The sequence below is a fragment of the Eutrigla gurnardus genome, assembly GCF_963514095.1.
Source record: "Eutrigla gurnardus genome assembly, chromosome: 11".
Taxonomy (NCBI): domain Eukaryota; kingdom Metazoa; phylum Chordata; class Actinopteri; order Perciformes; family Triglidae; genus Eutrigla; species Eutrigla gurnardus.
Genome location: NC_139925.1, coordinates 8,508,135 through 8,530,371, shown reverse-complemented (window position 1 = coordinate 8,530,371; position 22,237 = coordinate 8,508,135). Strand labels below are relative to the sequence as shown.

The 22,237-nt window shown below is 40.6% G+C and overlaps 1 protein-coding gene and 1 long non-coding RNA gene across 3 annotated transcripts in view; one reads left to right on the top strand and one right to left on the bottom strand.

Moving 5' to 3' along the window:
• The first annotated feature begins 544 nt into the window (after positions 1 to 544).
• LOC311020542 overlaps positions 545 to 22,237 on the top strand; it is a 66,046-nt gene continuing 44,353 nt past the window's right edge. The window contains exon 1 of the long non-coding RNA XR_014597911.1: positions 545 to 796. This is a non-coding gene — a long non-coding RNA (uncharacterized lncRNA). The remainder of the gene's footprint in view (positions 797 to 22,237) is intronic.
• Positions 17,003 to 22,237, bottom strand: part of khdrbs2 (KH domain containing, RNA binding, signal transduction associated 2) — a 52,981-nt gene continuing 47,746 nt past the window's right edge. Inside the window, exons 10-11 of one of the 2 annotated variants that reach the window (XM_084020630.1) lie at positions 18,659 to 18,711; positions 17,003 to 17,096 (exon numbers count right to left, since the gene is read on the bottom strand). In XM_084020630.1, the coding sequence (XP_083876756.1) occupies positions 18,662 to 18,711 (50 nt within the window). In that variant the 3' untranslated portion in view covers positions 17,003 to 17,096; positions 18,659 to 18,661. The remainder of the gene's footprint in view (positions 17,097 to 18,658; positions 18,712 to 22,237) is intronic. The other variant, XR_014597910.1, reaches the window with a different exon arrangement.

The following is a 22,237-nucleotide window of genomic DNA, read 5'->3' as shown; positions in this document are numbered from 1 at the left end:
GTTCTCTTCCAGCGCTCATTACAAGGACGAGAGGTGTTGCCTAGATGGTGCATTAGCTGAAAGGGCAAGAAATTTCATCCAAGACCTAACCACAACATTTGTTCCACAAGCCCTGTATGGAAGCTGACATACGCGGAGGATCTGTATGCAGAGATGTGCCGAGTAGCTGGAGTGAAGCTTTGTGCAATCTGGAGCTGGTTAATGCAGCAAACGCAGCATCCGTTCATTTGCATTGCATCCATAGACTGGTAACACCAGTTCAAATCAAATATAAAGCGAAGAAAGCACAGTTTACACATTATCCATATACAGTAATTCATTGCAAAAACAAAATCTGAGAACAAGCCAAGATGAGCTTTATTCATATGTTATAGCACTGGTCAATAGTTATCTGATGTATGTCATGAGATCACGCAAAAAAACGAAAATCCATCTCGTCAGGCAGGCTCCAAGTGTTTATTTATTTTTTTACATATCATATCTTAAATAACATGCTCACAACATTGTATGTACTTTGTAAATATGTGAATCACGTTAGATAGGGCACGGACCAATCAGCGAGCTACTGGCAGCGTCACGTGTGGCTCAGGTGCGCGGGAGGGAAGCGGCTCCGTTCCTTTGAAACAACAATGGCGGCCCCTGAAGAAGTAAGCTAGATGCTGAAATAGCATCAGTTGCAATACAATTCAACCAACAGATGGAGACAAACCGTGTTCTCGCGTGGCAGACTGGAAGATGGCCGGTTCGATGCTGGAGGAAGAAGAAGGCTGACTGCAACTCCAACACAACAGCAAAGGTAAGACGTAATTTATGGTTATGGGTGTATAAAGTGCTGCTGGTTCAGTGAGTTTTTGTCCATAGGACTCTGTTTCTTGCTTGTTTAGGTAAAAATATATCATCATGACCGTTTAGCCAAGCTTCTTTCTGTTGTTGTGGGTATGAAGGATGAATGGGGATAGGTTTATGGTTTGGAATGTGGCATTCATGTCATTCATTTAAAAAAAGAAGAAGCTGCCAGTACTGATTTAGCATGCTAACACTTAGCTTAGCTAACGTCAGCTTAGCTAACGTCAGCTTAGCTAATGTCAGTTTAGCAAACGTCAGCTTAGCTAACTAGCTTGCTGGAAGACAAAATGTGCAAGTGCCCTTTTTAAATGGCTGCAAATCATTTCAGACATCTGTTCCCCTCCTCAGGTAGTCTACAAAATTAAATACTTGGGTCCCTTTTTTAGCTGTCATATCAGGCATGTTGGCAGCATGTTGACCTTTGACATGGGCTAAGGGCTTGATCCTGGGACCCAATATGGCGGCTGCCAACAGTAAATGAGCGTTTGGCGTGCACACAGGAGTAGTTTGCCTTCAGGGCTTTCTGCCAGAAAGCTCTTTTTGTGTGCATTTGACACGGTCGTAACATTGGCTGCGAGGCGCATCACCCCACACACACTTTCACACCCAACACTTGACCTCCATGCCAAATATCAGCCTCACAGGGCGAAAACGGTTCTATTTTTTGTTGTTGTTGTTAAAGACAACGAGAGCTATAGAGCTCCTGGCTGCAGCTCAAATCTATCACCTGCTGTGTGATGTGAAAATGCACCAAGACAAATCAAAAGGTTATTCGTCAGCGCTATTGAATACTCAACATCGACTCCGTTGTACATTCCCATTCACAGCATGATGGTTCTCTATGTCCTCTACCTCCATAATTTCACCCAGGGGACCACAGTTTGATTTTTTATTTAGTTTGCTTCACCAGATGCAGCTCTTGTTAATTTGGCTATTTGTGGGTGTTTTTTATTTCTGCTCATATTTAGGGATAAGATAAAATTCCATAACGCAGACTTGTACATCGCACCCTTGAGCTTTATTCAAACGAGCACAATTTTTGATTAATGACTCATTCCTCATTTCAGATCTCATAAAAGGTTCAGCAGTCATGATAGAGAATATTAGCTTTTCAAAGGAGGAAGACCAGATTATTTTGCGTCTTTAGTGTATTCTTGTCAAATTAGCTGCACTGCAGTCAAACTTTATCCCTCACCGGCAGGAGTCACCGCCAAACTTTCACAATGTTATTTTTCCAACATAATACAAGGTTGGAGGAGATCTGAAGCTAAAGCCTTATGGAGATTAAATTAGTTACAACTTGTAGATGCTTCGTCTTGGGGGGGATGAAATAAAATAAAAATGGGTCTTTGCGAAAATCTCATCTCTTTAAACAACAGCTAATTTTAAGTGTTCATTTTGAAGTGTTAAGGATTGAATAGGCAGCAGGCATTTGGTATTTAGAACGCTGACTATCATTCAATATTTAAAACGTTTATTCCTTGCATTTCGAGGAATAAGAGCAAATGTGCAAACAGCATCCTTTTCCAGAATGAATAATGCTAGCTACAGCTCTAAGGTTTTAGTTATTTAGTTGTATTAAGGCTAAGTGCTCCACTGTCAAAAGCATGTGAATGACATTTCATTCCTGTATTCTCCAGATTCACCCAAATGTCACCCATGAGTGCCGTTTGGATGTATTAAATGCACCGTGCTTGGATGTTTACTTTGCAGAAAAAGCAGGACAAAAACTATTTACCATGCGAAACATTTCTCTTATCTGCTAACAACAGCCTGGGGATTGTATTTGTAAAATTAAAAATTGGCTCTGTCTGATGCATTCCATTCAGATAAGTAATTTTCACTGTTAAATATTTCAGTTTCCCCTGAGCACTTGTCTGACTCAAAGGAAATTGAAGCATTTGTTAAAGAATTTGTCCGGGCAAATTATTTTTGCAAAGGCAAAGATGAGAGTGGCATGACTATTTTGTAGCAAGTTGCTGATAATGGAAATTGTATTACAGTATATTTTCTGTTTCTACGCACTTTATTCCCACGATAAAGAGCTTTGATTTAATTTCCTCCTCATAATGGCATTTAAATAAAGCAACATGATGGCATTTTATTGTGTCACAAACAGCGGAAATCCATTACTGAAAAGCTTGTAGGTGCATTAAGAAAGCGAACGCAGGTATTCACGGTACTCAATTTTCTGCTGAACTCTTACTTTCTTTCATTAATTATCCGACTAATACCCTTGAATTGTTTTATAAATGCACGGCTTGTGTGACCTGAATGGAAATGAATGCTGAACCTTCACTTTACCTGCTTCTTCCTTGGTATTTTAACTGATGGCTGGAATTTTACACCCAATATACTGAAGGCAGAATCTCCTTCTTCTAGACTTACATTCTGTCGGGATGTGGAAGAAAACCAATACACAGAAGGGGAACACGCAAACTTTACATGTGGCTGGCAATCGATTTTTGTTGTTGTTGTTGTTGCTGGAAGGCCTCATTGATGGTGCCTTTAGTTTGAAATATAAGAGGGAATTTAGCAGGCAAGTCAGTCTGTAAAAAAAATTTTGTTTTTCAGAGAAACTGTCTGTGTCCTTCCTACAAGGGTTTACACAGCACGACGAGGATGCACCTGTTGGCATCATTCCATCAGTCTAAATCCGGAGATTCACGAGTGTCCATTACTGTCTCTTGATGGCATTTGGTATTGATTGCAACAGCAGATGGAGGCATCAGTTACACTCCCATCAGCATTTTGTCCAATTCATGTGAAACCTGGCGTGTTGTCATGAGTCTGTCTGTGGACTATTCATGATAAAAATTAAAAACTGTCCATGTTGTCAAACATTTATCAACAAGTCCTCTCTCGCCAAACACAAAATTAGCCAGGGGATGTGACAACTAGGGGTGGGTATCGCCCCCCGGCACTTTTTGAGCACGGATCGAATCACGGCCATAGCACCGAGTATCAAAAACTGACCAAGCATTCGGTGCCAATTTTCGGTACTTGACAGCTCATTGCGTGGAATTCGTCAGGAATTTATATAAACTGATGTTTTCTCTAACATTATAAGCGTTTGTTCCTGCACCTAAGCCAAAAGAATAGAAAAAAAACATGTTGTCGAGAGTCTCTGTGTTTTAGTGTAATGAACAGCACACCGTTTCATCCAACGTCTCTCCTCTTCATCAATGTGCCGCTCACATGCAAGTTGTATTTTTACTCTTCTTCATGTTGTTGTTGTAGTTCAATCTGCCTAGTAAACACTGATTAGATCCCCATATAAAGCTGGCCAGGCTGAGAAGGCTGACTTATTTGTGCTTTGATGACAGAATTCAATCTGATCACAGTTAAGCATGGCAGGACAATTTCATGTCACAATTATTCTGCCCAAAATAATTGCGAATCACACTATTATCCGGATAATCATCGAATTATGCTTTCAACACTTACAAAAGAAAATAAATATATAAGATCTTTTGTGTGTGAAAATCAATCAAATAATCTTAAACAAGATGATAATTAGTCATATCACTGCATATTTAAAGGATATATGTATCTTTGTATCCTGTATTTTTTTAAATTTTAAAATTTGTATATTGTTCCATCCCCATCACTCCATTGTATATTTACATTTGGCTTGAAAAACTCATCTGGTTGTATCTTGCGATGCATGTTTACATTACTCTTACTTTTTTACAAGCTGCAGCAGTAACTCTACCACAGAGCCTGTTTTGAAAACTTGCCAGGTATTTATACGTCTGTCTTGACAGATTTTGTCACTACAACAGCGTCCAACCATGCAAGAACACCGGGTGTTGGAGGGCAGAGTTGGAAGACGGGCGTGGTCCGGGCAAACATACTAGAATGTGGATGCAGCGTTGGCATTGAACGGCCGCTCTACAGCAAAAAAAATAAATAAATCCTTCTCCCTCACTCTCACAACCAGTTAAGTGGATTCAGTCACACATATTAAAATCAAATGCGCAGCAGAGTGTGACACATCGAAGGGGAAGTGGAAAGCGAACCCCCTTGTTAATGCAGGGAATTGTGGAAGCGGGGACTGTGGGATGTTGGGCACATAATGGTCCTGACAATCAACCAGCTGAGTGCCTGTCCTTTTCCCCTGCAGGGAGTGTTGCTTGAGACAGAGTGCCGGAGCTTGTTGACGCTTCCTGAGTTGACACAGAGTTAGGTCGGTGTCAGTTCCAAACAGACGGGGAGATAAGAATTCAAAAGTTAAGAGCAATCCCCTGGATTTCCTCGTTGACATTGATAGATTGATGATCCGGAGCTCGCAGCAGTCCACCAGATTGCCCCCTTGAGATTGATGGATAGAAAATACGTTTTTTTCCCCCCTTCTTATTTTCAATGTTGACACCCTGCCTAAAGAGGGACATCTCTGTAAGTTCTAGATAAAAGGCTATGAAAGTGCATTTTGTCACACATCCACTCCAATCTGAGGCCAACATGATGAATGACGCACCCGATATCTTCTTTTGGTTAGAGCTCATAAGTTGCTCTTACCAGAGCCAGAGTGTGTTGCCGGTTCAATTTCACATTGTCTCTACAAACTCGACGCGAAATTTGAGGCAAATAACAAAGGAATGTAATGTCCCGTCTTGTAGGCAAGAGCACGAGAGAGTAGCATAAAATTAAATGTCCATGTTTTGTTTAAATGCTTTGCCTTTGTCCTTTCAAAAGCAGTGGATTTATCACTGTGGGAACAAACCTTTCTTTAGGCCCTTCAAGTTGACACAAATTATTCGCTCCATTAAATCACACCTGTCATGGAACATTTATTAAAATATAAATCGTTTATGATCTGTTTGCGAGGGTGGGGGGCAGGGAGCTCACCTCTCTCACACAGTTGCATTGGTTAATCTCTTTCTTGTGGTTCTTAGCTTCGGCACCCCGCGGCGAGCCAGGCTTTTTCACTACTCACATGCATTTTTCATCTCTACAGAGTCTCCAGCAGCACCCACTATAGAGAACTGCACTTGGTGTGCAGCTAGGTGTCTTAGCTGTGGTAGGCCGTGCACATTCCAGCTAGGAACTAGGGCTGACCGATAAATCGTATTTTCATCGTCATCGCGATATGAACATGCGCGGTTAACACATCGCAAAAGATGCCTGAAACGCGATGAATAAAAATCATTTTATTTACATGCGCCATGCATTCACACCATTTGGCCAATCAGATGAAGCAACAGCTAGCCATCGGCGCCGGCAGCGTCCCCGGGTCCTATGTTCCCCCGGGTCCTATGTGTTCCGGAGCCACCCTCAAATTAATTGGTGTTAATTTTGTGGCGACTGCGAGGCTATGTAACACGATGGCGGAGAAAGGAGAGAATAGCGAGGAAAATGTGGTTGACGAAGACCTTGTGGTGAAAAAGAACTGCACTTCTGCAATTTGGAGTTATTTTGGATTCCGTAGCGACGACGTGTTACAAACACAGGTACTGTGTAAAACATGCCGAACAGCTGTGGCAACTTCCAGAGGAAACACAACAAACCTCCATCACCACCTGCAACACAACCAGTGTTTCCCCTACCATTGTACAGGCCTGCCGCCAGGCCAAAAAAAATAAATCAATACTCCAAAAATAAGCTACCTATCAATTAATTCATAAATCAATAATCATTTACATTAGGAGCGCCTCCGCGCAGCACAGTAGACTTGCTCCGCAAGATGCGCGGCCGCAACAATCCTCGCCGCGCGCTCCCGCTACGTTTTTCGTGTACTTTACACGCTTGATGTTGTTCTGATGCCGTTCCGCCTCGTTAAACCACCACGATGTCGCTTTATACTTTGAAAACACGGAGTTGACACTGTATTTTGACAAGCTGTTGCACTCTTTAGACTCGTGGTGTGAGCGGAACCGGACCGGTACCGGAACCGGACCGGTGCATTTATAAGAAAAATGCCGCTGTGTTTCTCCGTCCAAAATCCGCTTTCCTCGCGCTGCCTGCTCGCACAGATCCGCTCGTGCGCACATTCGCTGATGCAGGTCGAGTGTTTAATATAAATATATGCAGAGACGGCGCTCCTTAAAAACAACATCAAGCCATGTGTGTGTAGTATTAGGACGTGATGACGTTTGTACAACCGGGCTAACGGGCCAAAGCCCGTTTGGGCTGGAGCAGTGTGAATGCAAAGCCGCGGGGGACCCCCTGGGGCAATCGTGCCGAGGCACGCTACTGATCGCGCCCTTAGGCAGCCTATGTTAATAAAATAAGGATGTTTTTGATAAGCTGTGGAACTCTGAGTTAACCTATTTCTACCTGAATTTCTATGAACTACCAGGCTGTTGAGTAAACCTATAACTTATATTTTACTTGATAAAATAAGACAATATATGCACTCATGTCGTTGTAGTGTTTTACAGTATCTGTAGCTATTAATGTGATGCTCCTCATTTTCCAGACATATTATTCCAGCCCCTAATTTTGGATAATTTCCATCAACTGGCACCTTAATAAGTCACTCTCTCCTTGAATCCTTGAAAACCTTGAATACACTCTGGTTGAACAAAAATGTTGAATGCAAATATAATAATTGCAGAATTGCAGACTGCTTGCTGTGCCACCTGACTTAATCCAACTGCACCAATACACCATCCCACGCGTCTCGTCTGTATAGGGTTTTTTCGGTGGGTACCACCGGGCCTGAAAAAAATTCTAGGGGAAACACTGAGTGTACCTATTATAGCAGAAAGACAGGAACTGTATAGCTAATATGCACACTTCAATATTTGTTTATTTATCGCGAGTCATATCTCATCGCAATATTGAACAATGGTATCGCACATCGCAGATTTTCCTCATATCGTGCAGGCCTACTAGGAACCTCAGAGTGAGCTGCAAAGATACTTTTTTCCCCCCAGATTTACATCAGTGTGACCCCGCGGCATAATGTCAACACCTCACGGGGCTTAGACGGGATACGCGCTGACTGATGACTCATTGCTTTTGGTAATCGTGTTTCATATAGGATTGCCCTCGAGCAACAGAATCTATTTTAGCCCTTATACAGAAGATGGACATTTTTACAAGACAATAAAATCAGGCAACAGGAGACCTGCAAAAGTTGATGTTTTAAAATAATCTATCAAGTAATTTCATTTCCATTGAAACATTTACTGTTATCAATATTACAATGATATTGTGCGGTTGACTATATTTAAATATATTAACGAATATTTAAACATTTTTGATAAATAATCATCAGCAATGTGGATATAATAACCAGGAACAGTTGGTGAGTTCAGAAACCAACATCACTTTAATGCTGCCTTTAAAACCAGTCGACACTAATGCCATATTATGATATTACATTAGGCCTATCCAAAATCTAAGACGGTATCTGATCTCATGTCAGGTATCCAGCTGCAAAGGATGCTGGTTCGTTTAGCTGCCGGTATTTTGAGTTAAGCTCAGTCAGCAGCCACACAGTCCTCTCCATTGCTCCACTGCTGTTACACATACGCAATTACTGCTCTGGGCATGCATCCACATGACTCCTATTAGCTTATATGCATTAGGAAAATTGGAAATGTGGTGAGGTAAAGGGAATAGTGTGTGTGTGTGTGTCTGTATGTGTGTGTGTGTGTGTGTGTCTGTATGTGTGTGTGTAATTCAAATAACATGAGCCTAATGAAAGATAGATAGTAGAATTAGAAAATGCATCACATTTTTTTTATCAACCGATTTGTGGTAAAGAAAAAAAAGCTTTTAAATTTTTGTTAATCAATTGATTGGAGGTTACAGAAAAAACTATAAAGCTTTGTTCTTTTAGACTATACTATTACTTTAATTATTTAACTAAACTTATTTTATATTGGCTTCATCGGTGATAGCGTAGGTGATTTTGTAATTTATTTCCATGCATGCTGATCAGTCATCTCAGTCAGCATCTCTACCTCTCCTCTTACACCGTGCACACATATGCAGGAGTGAGAGCTAGTTACTATGGTTACATGCACGCTCCGTGTCACCGTCGCACAGAAACGTTCTGTCAATAAACCCTTCTCGATGCATAGTTGGTTTTCATAGCAGTGTCAGTCTAACTCATCAACAGTGCAGGTGGCTGTTTCTTGACTAAGACCAAAAGTTTAGGTGCTGAAAAGTTGCAGGACATTGTTGGTCCCCCATCAAAAACCTAACCAGACGCCCAGGGTAAGGAGGTCTTTATTATGTTTTGAAGAAAAGTACGTGTAATATCTGGAGTGTAGGTCAGAAATGGTACCCAATGAAGAAAAATTAGCAAAAAGACAGAAAGGTGTTAATGAGGCCAGAAAGGGGTCAGGTGGGTCAGGGGAAAATGTCCGGCCCCGGGGCCCTTAGCTTTCTGAATGGCCCTGGCCTATGGTATGTTAGCGCAGAGTGCCCATTAGCCGTTGACTGTCAGTCATTGTGAAAACCACCGGATGTCCTTTCGCTGAGCTGTGACAGGTCTAAGTAGTTTCACTTCGTCTGCTGCAAAGTGTTCCCTATAGAAAGTGCCAACTCTTGTCATATGGTCTTCATTAAAGTACCTACCCAGGGACAAAAAAGTCTCAAACGTGACCTTGACTGACAATCAACGGCTGAATCAATAGCCAAGTGGGCTGGATGGATCACGTTGCCCTCTGAGCAATAGTTGCTGTAGGTCTTTCTGTCATCCAGATCGAATTCAACAACTGTGTATCATTTTATCTGCTGTGAAAAGAAATGCAAAAGCAGAACAAAAGACTTCAATGTGAACGTCCGTGACTCTGCATCTTGACAGATACATCACAGTCTCGCCAGGCATTTATCCGACAAGAGCATCTCGCACTGTAACTCACGGGCTTATGTACAGCAGGAAAGAGCTGAAATAGACGAGAGGTACCTGCGGCGTCGACAGTCTCTCATGTAGTTTGTAAGCTGATTGGATTCAGCTCACCTGAAATAACACAGATTTGGTTGCATTGTGAAACGGTATGAAAGAAGGATCGGTTGGTCGTATGCTGAGGCTTTAACACGCAGTAGGGAACGAGACGGGAAAGCATACAGTGTTCACGTTAACACTAAACAACTGCTGGGTGTCAAACCGGAGCCAATTCTCACTTTTGGTGTTAATAGAGACACAGCAGATGTCATATTTTTACCCACAAGTTCATGGTTTTGGGGATTTTAAACCAGAGCTTCTGTGTTCTATTGAGTAGTTTAGAAATTAACGAAACTTCCTTCTATCACCAGATGTGCTCAAAACAACTCCTACTGCATAAGTTCTGTTTTATGTTGCTCCAAAATAAACTACTTCAAATAGAGAAGCAGTATCAAATAGAGAAGCGGATATCATTTTAAATACAGAGAATTATTGAAACTTATAATTACATTTTGTACACTATGGGCAACACCACATTAATAAGCGTGGGATTTGGATGAATAAACAGACTATATGTATCACACTAACTCCGGTTCAGATATGGTATTACATATGTCTGATCGTGTTTAGATTTAGTGGGAAATATGCATAAGCTATGGGTTGTGTGCCATCATTAGCGAGGATACTGTGGCACATAAACACCTCATCCTGTTTACTTCTGTCTTTTGTGGTCTACAGAAGCTCTGTTGACAAGGAAATATTATGTTTATTCATAAATAGCTATTTGTAATCTGAATATGGAGATGTCTTTAGCAGCTTGTATCTGCATTATGCATGAACACACTCTCAATGGGAAGAGACTCAGACTCTGCTGTTTGTTTGAAGGAATTATTCAGACAGAATTGGTTTACTTTTCCACAAGAGACTCCTGCAAACCCACACCTTGAGTCCCAAGGGTTATGATAATGGATGTCAATTTCAGGTATTGTAATTCTTGGGTACTGGGTGTTTTTTTAAAATATTTTTAAATAGGCTTTGTCATCTTGTTACACATGTTCCAAAGGCAAGCTGCATCCTGCAAAAACATTTCCCACAATTTCACGAACCAAAACAAATCCTGTGCGTCAAACCAGCTCTATATTTGTGTGGATGTTTTTTTTTTCGTGTCCTAGACTTCATCAGTTAGCCCAGTTCTCTCCCTGCTTAGTTTATCCAGACGCACGAGGCAACAAAACATGTCAAAACTCATCACCTCTCCCAAAATAGCTCTAATGAGCTGGAGGGCGGGGGGTTTTCGTGCAAAACATCAGATGCAGTAGAGTAGCCTGTCTACAGCAGCGCGCAACTTCTTGAAAACTGCTGCACAAGCTATATCTCTCACCTCCTGTCACCTGGCTTAGATCCCAGACTGCTGCCACAAGGGGGAACAACATGAAAATCACCAAAAACACGCCAAGGACTCTGACTCCGCGCTCCGGTAGTGCACCACTGGTGCAGAGGCCCTCTTAGCCTGGGATGATTATAAGCCCTCATTTTCTATTCTGGCTCATCAGGCAGCTGTCTAAACAGAGCTGAGTTTGCTCAGGTACCCGTCCGTGGCTGGGGGGGGGGGGGGTTGTTATAACCATGCACTGTTTTGCATCACTGAACATTTTTGGGTGCTCGCCTAGATCCTGACCCACTTTGGTGTCTTTGTGTTTCAAATATTTAGATGAAGTGATTGTGAGGATGATAATGGCGTTCGTGTCACGGAGCAGATGAATTAAACAAAATGCCAGAATCAGGAGTGGTGTTTTTGATTAAGATGAGTCTGCTATACAAGCAGGTCATGAAATCCCTTTCCGCCCCCCCAAAAAAGATTAAAAGTGCATACAATCTGGCTCGTTAGCAAGTTGTTGACGTTGAACATGAGATGTTGCCCGGGTTCACGAGGCGATAGATTTATTGTTCAGGAAGTCAAATCAGAGCAAAGATGTTCAGGAAGACAATGTTCATGAACATTTGTTTGAACAGTGGGATCCTGGCGTCGCCCCCTATCAATCTAGAGCGTTAATCACGGCGCACCATATGTAGGGCTGCAGTCGGCACCATTCATTATGACTACCACTCAGGAAACGCCACGAGGTGTGAGCCGTGTCTGGCCGCTGAAGTGTATATTCCGCCGGCGCTGACGGGTTGGGCTCGTAAAGTAGCTGTGACAGTTGGCCAGAACGCCACCAGTGGGCTCGACTTGCTTAATGAACTAACATGTTCATGTTGGCAGCACTAAGTGAACCATTTATTAGTGAGCTGGGAACAGACACGAGGGCACACTTGGGTTGGTAATGACAGCAGCCGCCAGATGACAACATGATTGGGAAAAAAAGAAAAGGTGCCGTCATGTTGAGAGTTGCTTGGAGAGTGTATTTCCAATCTTAAGTGCTTTTACAAAAATATTGGTGTTCGAAAAACTGAAGAGAAGTGACATTAAGCTATAAACGCATTTGTAACGTCTCTTCAAGGGCAACATGGGATGTCACCTAATGTGGCTTGAAATACAGATTTGCATTTTTACATGTCAAAAAACTCTAAACACTTAGATTTTTTGGCACAAGTTAAAACATTTTATTGCCCACCAGGAATATGACTTGTTGTTGTCCTCATAGCACCCAACAACCTGCAACACACACACACATGGGAATGAGAAACACACAAACTAAAAGGCAAAGAGCAAAATAAGTCCAAATATTTCAAGAATACTTTGGCATTTAGAGGAAATCTGCTTATTTGCTTTTTTGTCCATGATTAGATGAGAAGATTGATATATGCTAAATATGGATCTAGAAGACCTCAGAAGACCTTAAGTTTAGCATTAAGCCTGGAAAGATGGCTTAGCTCAAATACAAATAAAAATCCGCCTAATAGCACCTCTATAACTTGCTTTATTAAAAAAACAAAAATAGTAGAAAAAAATCCTGGTTTATCATTTTCAATTATTTTTAATTTTAGTTTAATTTTTCAGAATGTTTTAGTTTTTGTGTATTTAATTTTTTTGTGTAGAAATAGCTTGAATGTTTAAATCTTTTATTCTCTTACACAACTTAGTCTTTCACTATCACGCTTGTAACCTGTAGTTTCACCCCGACCCCGGTTAATTTACATTAGATGTGAGCTGAATACCTTGATTAAATGGCATTTGATCCTCTGCAGTTTTTATTCATTTTCTCATTCATCTTCTGGAATGTCAAGTCCATTCAATTTCTGTGGTTCGATGTCATGAGAATTTGACGGAATTTCATGCTCCCTATTTTCGGTACAAGAAAAAACAACCTAAAAATTAATTTACGTTAATTTGTCTTTTACTTTCAATCATTTGTTGACCAGGTCTTTCTTAAAGGATTTCATTTTTTTTAGTAGGTTTCACTTCATGACAATATTTGATACTGCTTATTTTATTTTCATTTTTACTTTCAGATAATAACACTGGCATGGCAGAATCTTCATATTTTAAGGTCAGATAAGAGAGTGATATCAATCTTCTCCTCTAACACGGATAGCATGAAAGCCAATGAGTCCAAAATGTCGAACTATTCCTTTCAGTCTATACAATAATCTGTACAGCTATTCATCCGTATGAATTTCATCTGAGGATGTATGACAAATGACGGTGTGTCCTTGGTGTGCAGTAGTTTGTATATGCAGCGAGCCTTTGAGCCCTGACATTCTGGCTGTATGTGCATCAAATGCAGTGCAGTAATTCCCCTCGACCCATCAGCTGCGTCTTTATGAATCCTCCAGTTATAATCTGTCAACACGTGTCTGACATCCAGGGTGACGTTGGGTACGGAGATGCAGCTTTCACCCAGAGACAATCAGCGTGTCCTTGAGACGGTGCTGGGAGGAGATGGACCTCCTCGCTCTCACCTCAACCTTTGCAAATTAGCTTTTATTGTCTTGTTAGGAACAAATAGATGCAATTATTGAAGAAAATAAGGCACTAAGCAGCCGTCATTTATTTGTTCACACAGCCATTAAGTGAATTAGCCAGCACAGTGTGTGGCACTCTGTCTCTGTCTCTCTCTCTCTCTCTCTCTCTCTCTCTCTCTCTCTCTCTCTCTCTCTCTCTCTCCCCCTCTCCCTCTCTCTCCCTGCCTCTCTCAGCCAATCTGAACCCACAAGCATATTGTTGTATCCACTCAAGTTGCACAGCCTCCATTTTCAATCATACATATTTTCTACTTTTCTCGTCCCATCACTGACAACACCAGGAGGCTACAATTTAAAAAAAAATGAAAGGAATAATTCTACATTTTCCGATAAATATAGACTTTTCTTGTTCATCTCTGGAGGAGAAAATTGATCCCATTCTGTCTGTATGGTAAATTGGGGCACATATGAAGGGGGGGTGGGGGGGTGTCTGAGGGTCTTCCCCCAAGGACATTTTGAGCTTCAAACACTTTATTTCCTGCCTTCAGGGGGATTTTTATGCACCAATGTATGATGTAAATGTCTTTATTTATGTAGAGGGAAAACAGTAAACTCTAGCATGAGGTGACAGTTCGAAATATAATTAAATATAATGCCGTAAGGCTCTCAGGCATTCTCTATTACTTTAGGATGTCTCCTGTATGTCAACTTTTCACATTTAAATTACATTATTACATTACATTACATTTAATTTAGCTGACGCTTTTATCCAAAGCGACTTCCAATAAGTGCATTCAAGCGTGGGGGTGCAAACCCAGAACAGCAATAATCATGTAAGTACAATAGACACGATTTACCCTCCCTTCCGCTTTTGTGTCTGCCGGTTTTGTTTTGAATGTGGCACTTATTTGCCTCAATGTCATGCTCATTTGTTCTATTCATCTTATAAACCCCTGGACTTTAAGGACTGATTAGGTGCAGGACAATATGTACATTTAATGTCAGAATTATCCTGGTGAAAATAATTGCAATTCACAAAATTATCCCTATTATCTTGAATTATTGCATCACAGAAAAAAAATGTTGGTGAACATCCATTTTAGTGAAAAAGAAATCATTTTCAATGAGGTCATCATAAATCATAAGGTCTCCCAGCATAAATAAACTTAAAAAAAATAACTTATTTTTAAATCAGGCTGTAACCCTGATCGTGAACTAGACACATTTTTTTGAGTCACAATTAATATCATATTATGACGATATTCACGATAACCCCGGAAGTGAAAATTCACCACGATGAACGAGTGCTTTTTATTCCGATCTACGATAAATCCTGTATCGTCTGATCCTACGAGTGACTGACACGCGTCTACTCACAAACAAGCAGTCAGTGATGGTTTAGCTTTCAAAAATTAGGCTCTGCTCGGTTGAATGCAAGGCACCTCACATCAAAAGGATGAGAAGCAACTCTCTATGGAATGTTAGGCTCTGCAAAGTTAAGCTCAGCCAAACTGGCAGCTGGCTGTAGATTTAAGACACAAGAGCATTATTCATCTTTCATCTGACTTTTTGGAAACAAAAAACAGTATTTCCCAGCTCAGCAGCCGCCATGTTGAGAGCCGTTGAGAGGCAATAGAAATGCTCCCAGTGCTGTATGATGCATCTTTAAAGTCTTCTAATTCTTTTGTCCCACTCGACAGGATATTTAAAGTGTTTTCAGCAGGGATCTCAAATTTCACATACAGAGCAAATCATATTCAAATACATAGACAAAGATGGATTGCATGCATGTTATTGTAATTGTGGATGGTAACAGCTGATGCACACAACCACCTCCTTACCTGTGAGTCATTTGTCTTTGGCGTCATGTTTCATGTCCCATCACCTCTCGTCTGTGTGCAATACATAACTGTTGATTAAAAAACAGAATTTATCTTTATTTTATTTTTCTCAGGAACAGATGTATAAGCAGAGCGTGTTCACTGAATACACTAATGTGCATTATATTATGAGCGGTGTGGGTGCATAAACAATGTTGCCAAAGGTGATCAACTTGGCAAACCACGAAAACCAAACAGCTGCCAGTTTTTTTTTTTATTGCCCCTGAGGCTGCACCTGAGGACAGCCTAATGGACAAGAATCACCACGGATGCATGTGTGGACGATTGGCAAAGAGATGTGAAGACAGCTGCAAGGTCTTTAAGCACCTTAGACATCATTCTTATTTTTTAAAGAAAATCCTCTTTGTAATCTGAATGTAAGAGTTTCATCAGTGGCATTCACTTTAAGTAATGCATCAGAATCCGTAGACGGGCTTTGGGATTTCGGTTCTTGGCTGGTTTCAAGCTGGCACTGGTCTTTTTATGAAAATGGATCTGAGCGCGGTTTTGGCAAAGGCTGCATGGACATCTCTGGCATACGGAGTTTCCAGCAGTACTGATCACTTCCATCTCAAAGGTGCAAATAGGAGAGTTTGTTTTAAGAGAAGTCGGGGGGAAAGTTTGAAAATAGGGAATACTATTTACAGATATTCATTATTATTATTGGCAGTTTCATAAAATCTCCCTTCCTTCAGTGTGTCAGTTGTTTGAAGGTCTCCAGAACTCCCTCTGACACGCTGACCGAACTGCTCGAAAACCTTCAATTGAAAGCTTGCTTTTTTTCTTTCGTAAAGAAGGGATGTTATCAAGGAGAACATTTGCACATCTGCCCAGCTGCTAGTTTGGCGTGCCCTCAAACAAAGCTGGTAAGAGCGGAGCTGAGCATGGAGTCGCCATGTTGACGAGACGCAGGTTTCTACTGTGCAATCTTTCATCACTATTCCTCAGCAGTACAACTACTCCCATCCAGTTATGGCAAGGGCCGGGACATTTCTGACAAACACAGTAAGCGTTTGACCAATCACAACAGAGTGGACCAGCTGACTAATCAGAGCAGACTGGGCTTTTTGGGAGGGAGGGGCAGGAGGTCAAACAGAGCGTGTCAGAGAGAGGGGTTGAGCACAGCCACAATGGGAAAAATAAAAACGCATGTAACCATAGTAACCTGAAATACAAGTATGCACCATTAAGTAGCGTAATCAACAATCCTCCTTGAATGACACAAACCCGTCTAATCATCTGAGCTGCTTTACTGCCCTGTTCCCTGAAATGTTGTTTTCTTCATATTCATCTGATAAATAGCACATTGCTGATTTACAATAATGTATCCCGAGAGAGCCGCCTTGAAAAATATACTGCATAACAATGTGATATTTTTATGAACCCGCAAACTTTTTTTTATGCATCCTTTTGCATTCATTTTGACACAACAATTCCTCACGTAACCTCAACAACCAATAATTCCAAACTCGGCACCGAGGAACAAATGCAGGCAGCTTTATGGAGAACAATTTGAAATACGCACCGAGCTCCTCTGCTGACTGATGAAGGGCTCGAACACCTCTGATGGCTGAGTACAATCTTCAGTCCTCTGGGAGCTGAGTCCCGGGCCTTCTGCTCTGGAAGGAAGCACAAGTACAATCAGGAATGGCGGAAGGGAGCGTGATGCGCGTCATGTGTCAGAACTGCAGAGTTAGACCGCAGCAACAGTAGTAGTACAGTGGGATTTCAGCATCAGTGTGGGAAAAACTCGACCCGCTACGACGTATCAGCCCATCGTTGTGTAATAAGGCATGAACAAAAGGGATGAATACAAAGTTTTGATGAAAGTTCTTTCATGAAATCTACAGTTTTGTCGATCCAGACAAAAAGCAGACGTTCAGTGATTAAAATGAGTTTGCACAAAGTAATCTCTTGTTATCCATGCTTAGAAAGACTACAAAGCACAAACACTTCAGACTGTAAAATGTTCATGTTTGCAGACTCTTTGTTCTTGATTAAGTATTAAATACAGTAAAGCCTGAAGCAAGAAAACAAAAGTCCTAAGCTTTACATTCATGTATCCATTCATGCTGTTATGATGCTATTAAGATGAAAACTATTTGAGTTGAATTTGTTTGAAAGGATACTAATTTAGCTCTGAAAGTTGCCTGAATCCTATTAACCTGTGTTGCACTCACAACTTCAGCCTATTAGTTGTGATGACAATTTGGTGTTTTTTTAAATCAACACATTTGCTGTTAAAAAAAAATATATATTTTTTGGGGGGGACCCATATTTGTACAAGGAAAACCATGACTTATTGCATCCTCGTGGGAGAAATATATATTTTAGCAGCTAAGCACCAAATAAACAACTGCTGGTGCTGCATCTTGCTCTTCTGGGTTGGCTTTGTTCATAAATCTTGTTATGCATTAACAGCGCTAGTGTGCAATTAAGGGGTTATGTCGGTGAATATATTTTCAAAAAGAATTGCACCTTTGGAAAAATGTCAGAAGAAGAGCATGAATTATGAATTGGCCAGCAGGTATCTGTCCATGGGGATTAAATGGAGCTGTGTTTGCACTGCTATAAAACACATGTTGTGAACAAAATACACACAAATAGGATTTATGCAGAAACGGCAGCAGGAAAAATAAGTGGTGCAGAAGAAGCAAAACAATAATAAACACTTTTTTGACAGAAAAGAAGGCATGTAATAATTGGTACTGTAGGTACAACAAATATTATTTCTATTTAATAAATGAGCTACAGTTTTCTGCATTCTCTATGTATAATACATATACCCAAACATAAACTTCTCCTCCAGCCGGACTAAAGTCACTACTCTGCTGTTCTGCTGAATCACATGATAAATTACTTCTAATCACACTGCAGTTTTCAAAGATGTTCTTTGCTTTATCCCTTTTTGTTTCCATTATTTTAATCGCATGTCTGTATTTGATTCTGTTTTTAATGAGAAGTCAGAGTTATAAAACTTGTATTTGTACTTGATGTAAATTAGCTTTAATGGTGGATTCACGAGGATATGCTGCTACGTGCACTAGGTTTCAATCGTTTGACACAAGGAGATATTACTCATAATCACAAAACATGCAGATTTTCTTTTAATGTAAATGCTAATGCTATAAGAAAATGGTTTGTACAAGTCCAAAAATCTATATGCAATGTTTCCACTCACCTGTTACTTTTGGCTCCGCTTTGACCAAATCACACAATAGTGTGTTTCTTTAACTACAGAGAAAAACAAAACAATGTGATGAGCAACACGTCACTTCTATGTATCATCATTTATAAGCAAATATAGACTGACAGACTGCATGCAATGCAATGTGTATACAATATATGCAATACACAGCACACACAAGTCATTACATTCCATCACTGTGAAAAAAGTAAACCAATTTAAGGTGTTAAAATAGTTTTATGAGGAGTTTTGAGCAAATTTTGGGGGAATTTATTTATATCACTGATGTGATGTTTAGTTTGCCGGACATTATTTTAGCGTCTTTTATTATTCTTTCTTTTAACAAAGTTTATCACTATTTAGTTAGCGATATGAGGGGGATTTTTATTTGGGGTTAATAAGGGGCAGGTTTACTTTTTTTTAAAGTGGAAGTTAGCATTAAATTAGTATTCTTATTATTAGGGTTACCTGCTTAGTGTTTAGTCTTCCTTTCAGTCCCGTGATCTACACTCTTAATGAGAGCCAGGCTTCAGGTGTACTAATCACAAAAGAGAATTAGAATCGCTAAAGTGGACTTCAGCTGAGATGTTTAGAGCACGGGAAAATTACAGTGCATGTACAACTTTCTCAGGTTAAATGACAGAAATGCAAAAAAAAAAAAAAAAAGAGGTTAGCAGAGACATCGGTGAGTCGCAGATAAAAGACACAGCGCGCCGAGTGCATACGATCAGAGGGTGAATGCCAAGATCTACATCCTGCACGGCCCGATATGCTCGTCACGAAGCAGCTTCAAACGCCGAGCGCATTCTGATAATATAGGAGGACTTCTTACCTCTTTTAACTCCGTATCATTCTCACAGTCAATCAGTGTCGGTTTAGTGATGTGAAACTTCACAGAATGGATTAAGGAGAAGAAATTTATTAGTTTCCAAATAAGAGAAGTGATCAAAAGATTCAAGGACGATTGAGCAGGAATATAAATTATTTAACAAGTGAGTCATTTGGGACAAGTTGGTGGGCTTTCTTTACGAAACGAGTTAGCTGTCACCTGAAAGCAGATGTTAATGTTAAACTGCAGAGAAAAAAATAGCAATTTGTGACTCCATAGCCTCCTATTTAGAGTCTTACACACCGTCTTGAGGTTTATGTTGTTTTTATTAAATGCTTTATGTACAAATACAGATTACACACAGGACAAAGCACGCATTATAAATGACACACTGTACATTGCTGATTGCTTTCAACCAAAAGAAACCAAAAAAAAACGTTTTCACTATTACGATCTCACATCTCATATCATTTAAAGTCACAGTATATTTTTAGTTTTACCAGGAAGTCGTCAGAGGTTCATATAGCAATCCGTTATGGGGAATCTTGAAGTTTGATTTTGATTTGTGCACATTAAACAGTTTTATAAGTAATGTCCAGTTCATTTAGTCGCTCTGCAGTCAAGGTTTCCATCTGTGGCGTTCAGAGCAGCGTGTGGTTCTCTGGTTGTTACCGACGAAATTATTTTTTTGAAAATGATGCAACACGTTAAAGTCACTGGCTGTATCCGAAACCGCATACTACCGTACTGCCTACTACCGTACTGCCTACTACATACTGCGTTAGTATATACTGTATACTGCGTACTGAATGTGGGATTCAGTATGCTACTTCAGCAGACCGACGCCGTTCACACCGCAGTATGCAGTATGCAAGTTTCCCAGAATGCATTCCGTGGCGACCGGCAGCGGTAGTTGTAACACAGGCGCAAAGCTGTTTTATTTCCCGCTGTAGCGCTGTTATTATGTCACTTTATTAAATTTTTATATTTTTTCATGCGAGAAAGTAACCGTTTAGATCCCCAATGTGCGGTTAGTTTACCCAAATGACGGCTGTTTAGTAATTTGCCTCGATGTTTTCGGAGAAGTGAAGCTCCGGAAGGAGCGGGTCGTCTCAGAGGCAGCAGCCCGTCTCCAGAGGTGCTCCGCCGGCCAACATGCGTCGTCGTCCCGGGGGAGACAGCAAGCCAGTTATCTTAACCGCTGTTTGTAGTGGACAGTATACAGTATATAGCGCTGTCTCGGGAGCTCTGCATGTACAGAAATCACCAAATATTCATAAAAAAAAGTTTGAATTAACAGAGTACTTTTTTTCATTTCATATGTACAACAGCCTGGATTTCTATTGTACCTATATAGCGTTCGTCACAATAATCAAGTAGCCTATGCACTGTACTTATGTAAACAAATATAAACGCCGTACTGCTCCGGCGTTTCTTTTTTTTTTCGTCCCAGCTTCGGCGTTTGTATTCCCCTGGAAACGCTCTCTTGCTCCGTCATTACTCGATTTATCCAGGCTCCAGCGCATTGCATTGTGGGAAACAGTAGGCAGAGTAGACTGGTCGGATGCATACTGGAAATATTCTCCGAATCAGTACGACATCCGGGAACTTTTCGCATACTGCAGATTTTGCTTTTGTTTGCATACTGCATACTGCATACTGCATACTACATTTTGGCCAAATCAGTACGTACTAGCAGTATAGTATGCGGTTTCGAATACAGCCACTGTTGAAATCAAACAGGAAGTGTTCTGCAGACCGACACCGACCTGCAGACGCTTCAACAGATAAACCACAAAACCGCTCTGGATTTTATTTTTACGAAGCCAAACAATGAATACATTTGAGGAAAACACATTTGTATTTGGGGGAAAAAGCCGCTCTGAATCTCACAAGGTTAAGTTTTTGACTGTAAGGTATTACTTTGGAGAAGATCCACTTAAACCAGCCCGAGCCGACAGCCAGGCCAATCAGTGAACTGAGGAGGGAGGTGGTGGCGGTTGAGAAAAGCTCATTTTAAATTTGAAGTTGCATTTGCTCTGCAGCTCTGGCTGGTTAAAGACTCATCCTGCCTGTTAAGTCATTTTGGGTGACTCACGAGCTAAGCCGGAGCTTGTCCGCCGTTTCCTTATGGTTACCATGAAAAATTGGGGGAAAACTGTCAAGATGTTTTGAATAACTATATATAGAAAAGCTTAAATTCATAAAAGTAGTTTCTCCCTACTTTTCACCCTACGGTGTTTTGTTGAACTGCAGGGGCAACAAAATGTAATGAATTCGAGCCTTGTTGTGTTTTTTTGTCAAAAACAAAAATATTTCCCAGTCTCGATATTTCAGAATCCTATCTGTCGACTCTGTGTGAACAAAGAGTCGTGGGAACAAAGATGTTATGACTCTCATTCTTCCTAATCTGAGCACCTGGAAAGGCAAAGATATTTGTACAGGTGTTGGCAAGTAAACCTTGATGATCACTACAGTTAAGGTGATGAATGGAACATTTGTCAAATTTAATATCAAATATCTGAAATAACTACCGTTTTCTTTGGGGGGAGGGGTGGTACAGAGGTGGATTGAAGGACATTTCAAAAGCCAATTCTAAGAAACTTCCTGTGTATGGAGGGATATTCACGAATGTCTCTTTTCATTTCTTTGTTGCATTTAAAATAAATAAATAAAAAAGACTTTCCTGAATGAATACATATTTAGTTAGGCTACGTTTGTGGATCTTGGGCTTTATTGAGTTT